Raw genomic sequence first — 13,848 nt, forward strand, 5'->3', positions numbered from 1 at the left:
GACAGATATAAGAATGTATTCTAAGGGTTCTAAGTATTTAAATTTTTATTGTCTTTTCATTTTGATGCAAGTTTTTAAAAAATGATGTATGTTCTGGATCATCTGGATGACCACCTTATAATCAAATTATGCCGCGCAATTTCAGCATCCTCCTTTGTTTCTGAATTAAAATTAATTTATTGGCAAAGAAAGGTCAAATGACACCATATCCTGATAACTGAATGAAGGTTAACAGTAGGTAAGCCTAGTTTAACTTGTGTTTTTCAAGCTGGAGTTTTCTGACATATTCTGGGAGTTCACTACATTTAGTTTTCTTTACAAGAAGTTCATAAATTTCATCAAGTTGAGAATCACTGCAAGAAAAGATGATTTAAGAAATCTCAAACAGGTTAATTTAGTATTTGATCACCCTTTTCACCGTTTCCAAAAAGGCTTAGCCCTTCATCTCAATGATTAACTTTAGAGTCTCCAAAAATAAACACATTAATTTTAAATAGTATAAAGACTAAAAAACAATTACATTTTCAAATTAATTCCCATTTATAGGCATCTGTTAAATGCAAGAATGTAGGCGATGCCAATGCAAATAACACTTGTGCCCTACCGTCTAGATATAATCATCTAACCACCTTGCATCAAAAACGGAAAAGCTTCTCTAAGTCCCAAGGGTAGAGGGGTCAAAGCCATAATCTTCACCATCCCTTTCCAATCCTAGTACACATCATCTGTAGCAGTACCTACTCATGGAAGTGGTTTGCAAAGTGTGTTATAAAGGGAGGGCAGGCAGAGGGAGAGCAGATAGGAGACCACAATTGCAGGAAACTTTCCCCAAATGGGATGGAAGGATATGTGCAATTCTGAACATCTACCCCCCCACACAAACACCCCTGCCATAGTGATACAGCCCCAGCTCCCTCCTACACTACTTTTGGAACTGAAGTGCTAGGGGTGTGTGTGTATTTAAGCTAATAAAAAAATATATATTCTTTCAGAAAACTCTGAAAAACAAACTTTGTTAGAGGCTGAAATTATCATTTAAGGTATTATTTTTATCAAGTGCTGATAATGTGTGATCTGTTGTTCTAGGCTATAAGAATATGAAAGTCATTAACTATGAAAGTCATTAACTTCTCCCTTTTCACTTAATAAGAGGAAGAGAGAATCAGCACTCAAACAAGTCTTGAGCATCTGTTATGTGCTTGGCACTGTCCCCAGTGCTGAAGATCCAAGTATGACTGAAACGTGAGCTAAACCAAACTTAGCACATTTCCAATAATTGGAACCACTTACAGACCGATGTGAACCCTCAAGTGAAGATACGAAGTTAACAGAAAACATTTACCAAGAACTGAACTGATACAGTTCCAATAACTTCTTTCTACCAATATAAAGCTGTAATTTCCTATTTGCCTATCTATCTTAAAGAAAACACTTTCAAATCCACTGGTTTATCACATTCATTTGTCTATCACATCAATAGACAAATCCATTAGATCATACATTTAATTCTCATATATTTACTACTATTGTCTTCTCATTTTTCTTTTCAACTACCTTGTCCTCTTCTGTCTGTATTTTACTCACTATAGGAAAACCAGCTCTGTACACCTGCCTAGCCCCTGGATACACATGCCCAAAGAGCAGAGGATAATCACTGATGTTAATGATGCTACTACTACTGAGCAACTAAGATTTATTTCCATTTTAAATGGCAGGAAAAATATATAATACATCTTATAAATATTTCCATAACAAAAGTAATTATTTTTAAAGCACTGCTAAATGAAAGTATCAATTAGCAGGAAAATTCAGGTATATAGCTGGAATGCTGTCTGCCAAGCCTATAAATGAAGCAGTAGTTAGTACATATGTATGTTCACAGTGATGTGTGTGTGTGTGTGTGTGTGTGTGTATGAGTATAATACACACTTCTATAAATACAAATGTGCACATGATTCACTTTACATTAAAACCTATAATTATTTTCTCAGTTTTAATCTAAAAATATATTTCAGTTAAATATAGGGTGATAAATGGCTTGCCCTTTTAACTTTGAAAAACACAACCTGCTGACTTTATTATCAGAGCCAGAAGGGCCCTCAAACTCCATCAATAAACTCTTAGAAAGTCAATTTACTGCAAACTATTTTCATAGACTCATCTCTCTAAAATTTTCCCTCTGGCTTCAATTTTCTCCTTTGTGAACACTAACCCAAAGGCAAGTTATTCTGGAAATGACATTCAGTTTTTCTCTTGTTCTTTTACAAAAGGACTTCATCTCAGGAGCACAAGAGAAAGGGGACACACCCACTCATTCAGTTACTAGAGACATGAAGCTCAACTGGAAGTTAGGTGCTCTTATAAAACATAGCATTTAAGTAGTATGGCATTGAAATAGTATGTCCATCAGTTTCCACTTCAGAAAACAGAAAAAAGCCTGTTTACACCATACATCAATGATAAGGTTCAGAAAGTATTAATTAGTAACTTCAAAGGGTTTTGAATTTCTCAGAGGAAGTATTTTTGAAAATGAAAAAAATAAATTGTTCTTTTTAAGTTTCTAATATGAATGATCTGAATGGCTTTATTTTGAAAGAAATATTGATAATTTATTTTTCTTTTTAAACACATTTGATTACAAATTGTTAAGTCCATTCAGAATCATTCATAGCTGAGCTGAAAAAGACAGCTGATGGACATAAAACCCTTCCTAGTATAAGACCATCTCCCCAGAAATACAAATTGTATATTGAGATTAAATGTAGTTTGCTATTTCATAACCACAAGATGGTGGACAGGAAAACTATAAAGCATATTAAACTATACCAAAAACAAGCCCTACCACCATAATCCCAAGGACTTTCCGGGCCATCTAGTAAGGAGCCGCTTCTAAATGTGTTTAATTTCAATATTTCAAGCCATAAAAAGTTTTTTAAGAAGAGTCAGAAGTGCTAACAGCTTATTAAACATTGGCTTTTTAATTTGAACTTATTTCTGTTCCTTCACTTAGTAATAAATGTGTCCAACTATATCCAAAATTTATAGAGGCAGCTCATTTGGCTTATTTTATACTCAAACTAAAACTTGAAAGAGGTGAGTTGAACTTTAAGTTGTACATCTAGTAACTAATATATTCACCTCTATAACCCCAACAGCTGGCACAGTATCTGTCAAAGAACAAGTGCTTAGAAGTTTGTTAAATCGAACTGAGCTGAGAAATATCTGTCAAGGATGATATGCCCTTAGTAAGAAAATTTAACTGAATAATGAAACAAGAATGGCAGGCATAGTAATTTTCTATAGTTTTAAGATCCATCGGAACATACAGAAAAAATGATGAATGATTCAGAGGTATAAAAATAAAAAAACAATCATGGTCTCAAATGACAGATCAAGAGTAAAGACATGTAATACCAAATGAAGTAAAGCTAAAATCTAAGCAAAGAGGAAAAAAAGAGAAAGAACTAAAAAATAACAAAAAGTAAACAGACATATATAAGAAAAAAATTTTAGAGACAAAATAGGCAGCAAATAATACAATGGAGTCAAGGACGCTGTTTACACAGCCAGAGACAAATATAGACACCAAACTCCATGGGCCTGAAGTTTTCTGTTCTATGAACTAGAGAGTGTCCAAGAAAGCAAGGTTAATCAAGTATTAACCCAGGATACAAGCAATAAGGGATTAACTGTTTTTAAAATAACTTTTTATTGATTTTATCTGCCTCTAAAGGCATTATGGGTTCTTTTTTGAAAACACAAAGAAAATAATCTACTCATAAATTTTGGGGTAATGCCTTCCAAAATATTTAACAGAAAGGAGTCTGTCTGTCCATCCATCCCGGCCCCCTACACACACATGCACACACTCAACACTAAAATGTACACGTGCTCTTTTACAACATCCTTCGGATCATCCTGTATAGAATTTTAAATCCTAGTATTTACCTTCAACAGTAAACATGTTGTCATTTCATTTTTAAAAATCTTCGAAAGCATCAATAACTGTAGTGTTATTAAAGTAATAACACGTGCTCGTGACAAATACATTCACAGGGCAGAGGGTATGGAATAAGTCTTTCTTTCCTATTCCTCATCCCCCATTTCCATTTTCCACAGGTAATTCCTTTCATCATCCTTTTTAGCATCATCCTTTCAGGAATTTTCTATATACATACATACATACATACATACATACATACATACATACATACATACATACATACATACATAAAGGATACATATTTAAATAAATATCTTTTCAAATTCTGCTTCAAAAATATCTGTTCTTTATATGTATGCATCTTTATGTGATTTCTTTTGTTTTCTCCTGCAGTTGAAACCTGTTGGGTGTCCGTGTGCTTGTTTTTGGATACCAACAATTGGAACAGTGTTTGTATTCAGAGATACTCTCCATTGACTGGGTCGAAGCAAAAAAAGAGAATCCTACTTCCTACTTTAAAAGCTGAAAGAGGCCAGACATACCCCAGGCTCAACAAACTGAATGCTTCCATCCGAGACTTTGAAGAGATTAAAGGAAAGATTCAGGGACATTTAAAGATCATTTCCCCAAGAGTTAAAAATCTAGCAGTTGTAGGCATCGTTCCAAGCAAGGCAGCAACCCAACCATACAGACCCTTCCTGTGACTTGTCTATGATGTGTGCTCAGTTGCTTCATCTCCCTTGATCCCTCCTGGATTTTAGAGCCTGATTATACAGATTTCCTTCCCCTATATTCTGTGACCTACCTGTAACTTTTCATTAAATTTCTTACCTTGTTTTAGTTACTAGGACTGACTTCTGCTATTTGCAATCAAGAACACCAGCTAATACATCATCCCCTGCAGTAGAGAATATGTTTTATTTGTGCTGTCTTCTCTAGTGACTTTTCAATATAGAAATCTTTAAGTTATATAATGTTGATATATACAAATTTAAATGAATTAAACATATTTTCTCCAATTATTAAAATCCAAAATAAAACAACTTCTGTCTCATCTTAAGAATTTAGAATTCCTTCCTATCTCCTGCCTATCCAAATTTCAATCTCTACTAACAATCCTGTTTATTATATAGCCTTTGACCACACAGACCTTTTTCGAAATAATTTTCAGCTAACGTTTTTAATCTTGTAAAATTAGATTTGGCAGTTATTTATATATAAATTTACATATTTAATGGTGATTAGTCCTCACATTATTTATAAACTACCTACAACTTTATTGTTCTCAAGTTGCCGGATTTGGTTTACATCTCAGAATTCATCTTTGAATATCTGTCTCAGAAAAATAGTGATTTTTTTGTTGTTATTGTTGTTGTTAATTTATATCTGAGAATGTCTCTGCCTCCATGCATATCAACGTCCACTTGGGTGAGTATAGAAATCTTTGGTCCCAACTCTTCTCCATTCAACATTTTGTCGACTTTGCTGTGTTCTGGCATTTCATGTTCAGCAAATCCTGGTGAGCCTGATTTTTGCTCCTGTGTGTCAGCACTAGATTTCACTGTACAAAACAGAAGGCCCAAAAAGCAGTGGCCTGAATAAAACTAAGTTTTTCCTTCCTGCCATATAAAAGATGTAACCTATTCAGAGTTTTAATGGAGGCTCCATGTGGTTAAAGAGATTAAGATGTAGCTTCCATCCTCAAGGTCCTCGTGTCCAAGATGGATCGATGGTACCAATCCCTGTCCAACACAGGAAGTAAAGGAAGGCAAGTAAAGGGTATAAGAGTGAGCATACCAATTCAGCTGGCACTCTTACAGATTTGTGCTATGATCCCCGATTCAATAGCTTGCAAGCGTAAGTCTTACTAATCACCTTTAGCTATATAGGAGGATGGAAAATGTAACCTTATAGCTGGGTAAAGAGCCACCAAGAACAAAATAAGATTGTCATTAAAAATCAAGAATGGGGTAACAGATATTGAATGAACAAGTAACTATGTCACAGCAGAGATGCTTACAGAATTTCATTTTGAAATTCATAAAAACTTCCTAATCATATCTAAGAGTAATGTTTTCCATTAATTTCACCTTGAATTAACAGAAAATTAGTCTTTTTTTCCAATTTAAGTAGGTTTCATTTTTTACTCTGTAATTATTGCTTCTGTTTCTCTCCGTATTCATTCTCTAGGGCTGCCATGACAAAATATCACACACTGGATGGCATAAACAACAGAAATTTATTCTCAGAGTTCTGGCGGCTAGAAGTCCAAGATCAAGATGTTGGCCAGGTTTGTTTCTTCCGAGGGCTCTCTCCTTGGCTGGTAGATGGCCATCTTATCGCTGTCTCTTAACATGGTCTTCCCTTTGTGCTAGTCTGTGTCCAAATTTCCTCTTATATGGACATCGGTCATATTAAATTGGGGCCCATCCCAGTGACCTCATTTTAACTCATTTTAACTTACCACTTGAAAGACCCTATCTCCAAATTTAGTCATAGTTTGTGAGTTAGGACTTCAATATATGAATTTCGGGGGAACATAATTCAGCCTATAACACTGTCATTTTAGTGTCATTTTGGAGAACATCTAAAATTATTGATCACTATTCTCCATCTTTCCTGTTTTCTTTCATTATCTTGTCTTTTCTTCATGATGAGCTAAGTGTTCACTCAAAATCACCATTCAGTTCTTCTTGCTGATGCTTTAAACAGAGACATAATTTCCTACTTTATTTTGGGTTTCCTTACACTTTTTTTGTGTTTTAGCTAGGTCTTTTTGCATCTCTCAATTCCATTCTCATCGTTCCCCATTAACATTTTATATAAGCGATGTGTTTGCTGTATACGATCACAAAATTTCAGTGACATTCAACAATAAGCACATATTTTGGTGGTTGGCTGATCCACACTGGGCAGCTCAGCTGACCTTGGATCAATTCCACTTGTCTCTCATCCCCCTCCTGAGACCAGTGCCATCATGGCAATGGCAAAGGCACGAGAGAGTATGCTCACACAAGTCCCTCCTTGTGTCACATACTAACAATCAGCAGAAGCAAGAGTCCAAATCAAAGAGCAGGAAACACACTTCTCCCACTTAAGTGGAGGGGGAAGGAAATTCGGAACAATCATTTAAAATACTACATCATCTGACATCTTTTGAGAAAGCTTGAGCTTATTAAGTCTGCTAAATTGTTTTTGTTCTGCTTTGTAAATATTTTTCAAATCAATGCTCTTCTCTGAGACCTCAATGTAATTCTCATTTTCCTTATGCTATAGAATATTCCCTTATGCTACAGAACCTAGAGTGTATTTTTGTTTTATCCTTGCATGGGAAGAAATCTATTCAGACCTGCTATTACCATGGACACTGTGAAAGGAATTCCCCTAGCGCTGCCCCACCCACTTTACCCTCTGCTAAGGCAGTGACAGTTATCCTACTGAGATCCAGTGCTGAAGTCTCAGGGACATAACCTTAGCTCAATTGGTGAATCTGGCTGAAGTTTTTCTAGTGCCCATCTGCAGAAAAGCAATAGAAACGCCTCATTCTCTGTCAGGGTCTCTAACTAAAACTGAAGCATCACACACAAAGTTGGCAAATTTCTTTTGAACAGGATAGGATTTTAAAGATTTCATTCCCAGCATGCACTGCTTCCAGAGTTCATCTTGTCTATAGCTGATGAAAAATGATGAACACGAGTATTTCAGTAGATACTGCTAACCTGCACTCTGAGATGATCCCATGGCTATTTTAAAGGAAGCTAGGGAGGACATGACATGCATAGCTCTCTGCTACATGTTAATAACACCAATGTCCTACTGTCTTAACTGTCTTAAGATTTGGTCTTATTCCCTACCAGGTCTAAACTCACCTAACGAATTCCAGCCAGCCCCTCAAATACAGGACTGTGCCACAGTTAGCTCAGAGATAAAAGTAAAGTGTTCTCTCTGAACCTCTCCTAAACTGTTTCAGAAAGAGGACTGTCTAAAGTTGAACTTTAAGCAACAGAGAATTTTATAATTTCCATTCATACATCCACATTTCTTACTTAGGTTGACTTCGCTATCCAGTTTAAGATTTTTTTCTCTTCTTTTGGAGATATGCCAGAGTATCGCTGATCCAGTATATTAAAGGCTCATAGCAAATGTTTCTTTTGTACCTTTACGTACGAGGACCATAATGTGCAATGGAGGAACGAACCAACTTTGAATGTCAGACTTTCAGAATATGCAGTATTTGCTGTTATGAAACTATCTTATAGTTTCAAAGACAGTATGTTAAAAAAAAGAAAAAAAAAGAAGTAAAATCAACTACAACAATATTCTGGGAAACAAACAATATTCCTTAAAATTCTACATTGCCGCAATACACTGTAGCGAAGAGCCTCTCTAACCAACCTCATTCTCCCCTTGTCCTTGTTACGCTGCACAACTCGGCTAGTGGATTTGATGTACAGGTGCCGGTGCAGTTCATCTATGAGAACCAAGTGCAGATTCATCTTCTTGCTGTGAAGCTCCAACCTAAGGTCACTCAGTCCTTCCACCTGGAGCAGGGGACCCTCCAAAGACTCGACTGCCGACACCTGAAAGGAGGAAAAAAAGACAAATATAACTACTAAATAGCCTAACAAGATTATAAATATGAAAGACTATTTTTTTAAAAGATACTGTCAAAAGAAAGTTTATGAAAACCTTATGAGTACACATCGCACTTTGTACAGTAGACCACTTTCTCCACTGTCAACCAAGGTCCAAAAATAGTAAATGGAAAAATTCGAATAAACAATTCATAGGTTTTAAACTGTACACTGTTCTGAGTAGTGTGGTAAAATTTCACCCCATCCATTTCCATCCTGCCCTGGATATGAATCACCCCTTTGTCCAGCATATCCACACTATATATGCTACCTGCCCGTCAGTCTCTCAGCAGCCATCTAAGTTATCAGACCCACTGTTGTGGTGTTGAAGTGCTATGTTCAGGTCACCCTTATTTTACTTAATGGCCCTAAAGTGCAAGAGTAGTGATGCTGGCAATTTGAATATGCCAAAGAGAAGACATAAAGTACTTCCTTTAGGTGAAAAGGTAAAAGCTTTCAACTTCAGAAAAAAATCGCAAGCAAGATCGCTAAGATCTATAGTTGGAACGAATCTTCTATCTGTGAAACTGCCTAATTTATAAGTTAAACTTTATAGCAGGTATGTATCTATAGGCAGAAACATAGTATACACAGGGTTTGGTGCTATTTGCGGTTTCAGAAATCCACTGGAGATCCTGGAACATATGCCCAGTGAATAAGGGGGCACTACTGCATAACGTGGATAGGCCTACTTCTTTCTTTGAAGGATTTAACATCTAAGACAATGCTGAAGAAAACAATCCCGATAAACAAGAAGGCATCTAAGATACCAAAACAAATCCATACATCCAAATTTATACCCACACACATTGCCTATCAATGGACACAAGTAAAATGACCTCTCCCATTAAATGATTATATCATTAAGTCTCATAAGAACTCCATGTTTTCATTTATAGTTTATATCGACTTTCAAAGTTAGCCTTTTAAAACTAAGACTAAATAAAAGCATACTATAAAATTTTTAATAATTCTCATGATGATCATGAATCGGAGCTTGGTTAGCCTACATCTACATGTATGTCTACATAGAGTCTTTCTCGTATACACACACACACACACAGAGGTCAGTGCAATTTTTACATGAATGCTACATGTGGACGATAGCAATCATCACTTCTCCTTGGCCTATTCCAGTTTGACAGAAGAAATGGTTTTGAACAGTGAACAGGAGATAAACTATGGAGAGGAAGATAATCCTGGTGTAAACTTCAATTTAGGAGATTTTAACACAAAAAGGATTGGATGAATAAAAATGGTGTAGGAATGCCTACAACAAATGGAGACGATGGACTTGGGGAACCTAGAGCAACACATTTTGAAACCAAAGTGATAACTGCAAAGGGAAAAAAAAAACCAGTATGTATGATATGATCCCATTTATCAATGTATGTAAAATTATATTTGAAAAAAAAAAAAAAAAGCCACAAAAACATAATAAAAAGACCAAAGAGAATACTAAAAAATAACAAAAATTACAAAAAAGAAAAAAAGAAAACGGGAAAAAAACAAAAAAAAAACAAGGACAAAAACAAAAAAAAGAGAAAAAAAAGCTGAAACCAAAGCCAAAAAAACACTACCAAGACACAAAAAGGGAAAAACCGACAATGACAAATATCTGCACACACCAATAAATAGGCAAAACCTGACAAAACTAAAAATGAATACCAACATTAGCATAAAAACATAAAATGAAAATACCAAAAAAAACATGAACCAAAAAAAAAAAGCAATTACAAAGAAGCAATACACAAAAAAAGCCAACAAACAAAAAGAGACAAATATACATAACACAGAAAAAACAACAACCAAAAACACTAAGGAGACCGTAACAAAAAAATATAAAAACAGAAGTACAAGACCAAAGCAAGCCACATAAAGAAGGCAGCAAACGCAAAACGCCAAATCACGACACGTGCTAGAACCAAATGTAAGTAAAAAACAACTGACCAAAAATTAACCGAAAAAAAATAAACAATAAAAAACACACAAGCACAAAGACAACAATGCCAACTGAAGACCAAAAAATCACATGAAAACAGACTTGCAACTAACCCTACGACACCAGCAACTCGCACTTACCAAAACTGCCACACAAACAAAACAGAAAAACAGACGCACAAAATCAAAAAAACAACACAAAGCAAGAAAAAAAACAACAAATTAACAAACACCCAAAAGACAAAAAGAATTGTAACCTGACTTGCTAGCAGAAAAAAAAAAAAACATGAAAAAAGACGGACATCAAAATCACGAAAAGCAAAAACAAATAGCAAAACAACTCACCCACAATCTACAAGAACCCCGAAACCAAAAGAAATCCACAGGACATACACAACCCTAAAAAAAAACAACCGAACAAAAACCCACAAAAGAATGCAAAAAAGATACAACAAGAATTTTAACCCAAACTGCCCACCCACCAAAAAAAAAAAGAAACCACAAGGAAAAAGTACAAAGACAAATCACAAAAAAAATATAAAACATAAACAAACCACTCACAACAGCGCAAGCCAAACAAAAACGCACACCAAAATCAGATACAAAAGAATCCAATGAACAACGGGAAAAAGAAACACCGGCAATCAACACAGAACTAGCAACAAAATCCGACCAACACCAAACAACCAAAAAAACCATCAAAAAAACAAACGTGCGAAACAGAAACCAAAATACAAAGAAAAATAACACAAAAGCACACACACATAAATCCAGACACACACAAATACACATACACACAAACGCATATAAACACAAACACACACACACACACACACACACACACACACGAGTTGTCTTAAATTCAAAGATCTGAAAAACCACAAAGAATAGAGAATAGGCTCTTATTTCTATGTGAAAATACAGTGCTTATTTTCAGGTCTTCTCCTATTAAAAGTCTATTTATAAATCTACAATTATGGAAGCTGGGCAAGGTCACTGTCTTCCCCTACTCTAAACTCACTCAAACCAATTTAAAGGAAATAGTTGTCAATGCAACATTTGATCTCTAGAACCTCAGTTAGAGGCCTGACATTTATCTTATCTGATTGTAAGTAGCCTGTACCATGAAGTTTACACACAAAGAAAACCTTCATGAGGCAGCACAATCAACCCAACCAACACCATTGACAGTTGATTCTGCTGTACTGGGGGGTCTGGTTTCCAGGCACTTATTAACAACTAAGGCTTCACTAGGAGAGGAATCCATTTACATTTAGGAATGAGCATAACCACTAATAAAAATACAACTAAAGAGATTTTTTTAATATACGAGAAATGGTTATTTTATAAATTTCACCGTTCTGCAAATTTAATGACTACAGAGCTCTTAAAATAACATTAATGAAACATCAACAGAAATTCAAGAGAAGCAGCTGAATCAAAGTAAATGGTCTCACAGGTTATTGGCTATGAGAAATTATCAAAATTGGGTTTATAAGTGTGATACACTTATAAGTGTGAATAATGTCATAAATATATATATATTAAAATTACAGGACAAAATGTAGCAGATGAATGATCAGACAACATACAGTATAACTGTTCATTGGTAAATACTGTCTATACATCTACTCACAAATCAAATATCATTCATTTGTGGCCCAAATGATTTCTACTATGACCTTTTAGAATTCTCAAGTATGCCACACCATTTTTTTGTGTGTGTGATAGATTACCACACAATGAGCCAAATAAATGTATTTAGAATTTTTTTACATGTATTTTCAAAAATGTTGTTTTGGGGAAAAAAGATACTATTAGAAGGGAATTTTTTCATAGAACTCCAGTTATTATCTAACAGAACACTGGGTTCTACTCGACACAGTTTGAAATTGCTCATATAGATAACAGAACTCTTTTAAAGTTGAAAACAAATATTTCTGTTAGAATTAGGAAAATAAGCAAACATTTACAAAACACATAATACTGACCAGGACAATATGTTTGGCTATTAGAATCCTACCCACTAAAACAGAAATTTTGAAAAGTGTATCCTTAACTCAAAAAATAGGTCAAAGGTACTGTTAAAATGTACACAATCAAGAATTGTCTGGTATTCAAAAATTTCACCTTGAGGTAAGAGGTAAGTCTACAACGAAATAAATCTTTGTAATTAGGAACTATGGTACCCATATATTTTCTTTCCCAAATGTCTATTTCTCAGTTTCATTTTAGTTTAAATTAGGAAATTATTATTTCATATTTAAGTGCTTATCTTCTGCTAGTATCACTCAAACTGATTAGGTAAAAATATCTAGTTTCGTGCTTTAATGTAAACCAATGAAAATTGGCCATTCTCAACAGCAGCTTAGCTTCCTTAATAAAAAAAGCTAGAAAGGAAGCTACTGGTCTTTTTTAAATTTTTGGTTGGAGGAGGTGAGATATACAAAGGTAAATGACATTAGTAACTGTTTCTAAATAGAACTAGCTTCAAGCCAAAAAAAAAAAAAAGAAGAAGAAGAAGAAAAACTCAAGTATAAACAAACCAACCTGATAACTAAACCATCTGCTAGCTAATGAAAATGCTTATTTTGGCAACTATATTCCCTAAGAAAGCAAATGTTTGCCACTGTTGAGTCCAAAACAAATATTTCCTTCAGGACTCTGATAGTTATGTGGTTCCAAAATGTTTTATCATTTTTCAATAGGTCAGTATGTCTCCCTTAAGGAAGCATTTTTCTAGTAAGACATACATTCTGAAAGTCACCTTGGCCCAACTTACCAATACAGTAAAAAGATATGAAATTAGACTATTCCAGAGAACTGATACCTTCTCCTTTCTTACATATATGACACAAATTAAACTGTTAGAACAGTCTTAAGAACACCAAAAATCTTTGTCTACAAACAAAGAAACACATCTTGAAACCCAGAAGAGGAAGATGTTTTAGGATCCAGTAGACTCAGGTCTGCCAATGACTGAAGGCCTCAGGGCTATTGACAGTTTGGTACTTAAGACAGACTTCCCAGGAAAGCTGCTGGCACAAGGCAAGGCTGAGTGCCTGGAGCAAGAACACTCTTTTTTCCCCCTAACTCCTCGGCTTGTAGCTAGTCGACAGTGATCAAATCAAGCAATCAAAAATGCCCATTCTTAAAATCGGTTTGCTAACATAATATTGATCTGACCCATTCAGGTGCCCCTTCTCCCTCAGGAAACCCAATATCTATAATGTAGACTCAGCATGCTCTCACCATTAAAAACAGGATGCTGTCTACCTCCATTCTCCCTTCATTACTGCCAGGGTTATTGCACGTTTTTATTTAATAAAC

The 13,848-nt window shown here is 35.1% G+C and overlaps 1 protein-coding gene across 2 annotated transcripts in view; it reads right to left on the bottom strand.

Annotated features, from left to right (window-relative positions):
- Positions 1–13,848, bottom strand: part of EXOC4 (exocyst complex component 4) — a 675,009-nt gene that overhangs the window by 619,288 nt on the left and 41,873 nt on the right. For both annotated transcript variants that reach the window (XM_011359538.2, XM_023530309.1), the window contains exon 4: positions 8,339–8,523. In XM_011359538.2, coding sequence (XP_011357840.1) covers positions 8,339–8,523 — 185 coding nt within the window. The remainder of the gene's footprint in view (positions 1–8,338; positions 8,524–13,848) is intronic.

The sequence above is a fragment of the Pteropus vampyrus genome, unplaced genomic scaffold, assembly GCF_000151845.1.
Source record: "Pteropus vampyrus isolate Shadow unplaced genomic scaffold, Pvam_2.0 Scaffold48, whole genome shotgun sequence".
NCBI classification, from domain to species: Eukaryota; Metazoa; Chordata; class Mammalia; order Chiroptera; family Pteropodidae; genus Pteropus; species Pteropus vampyrus.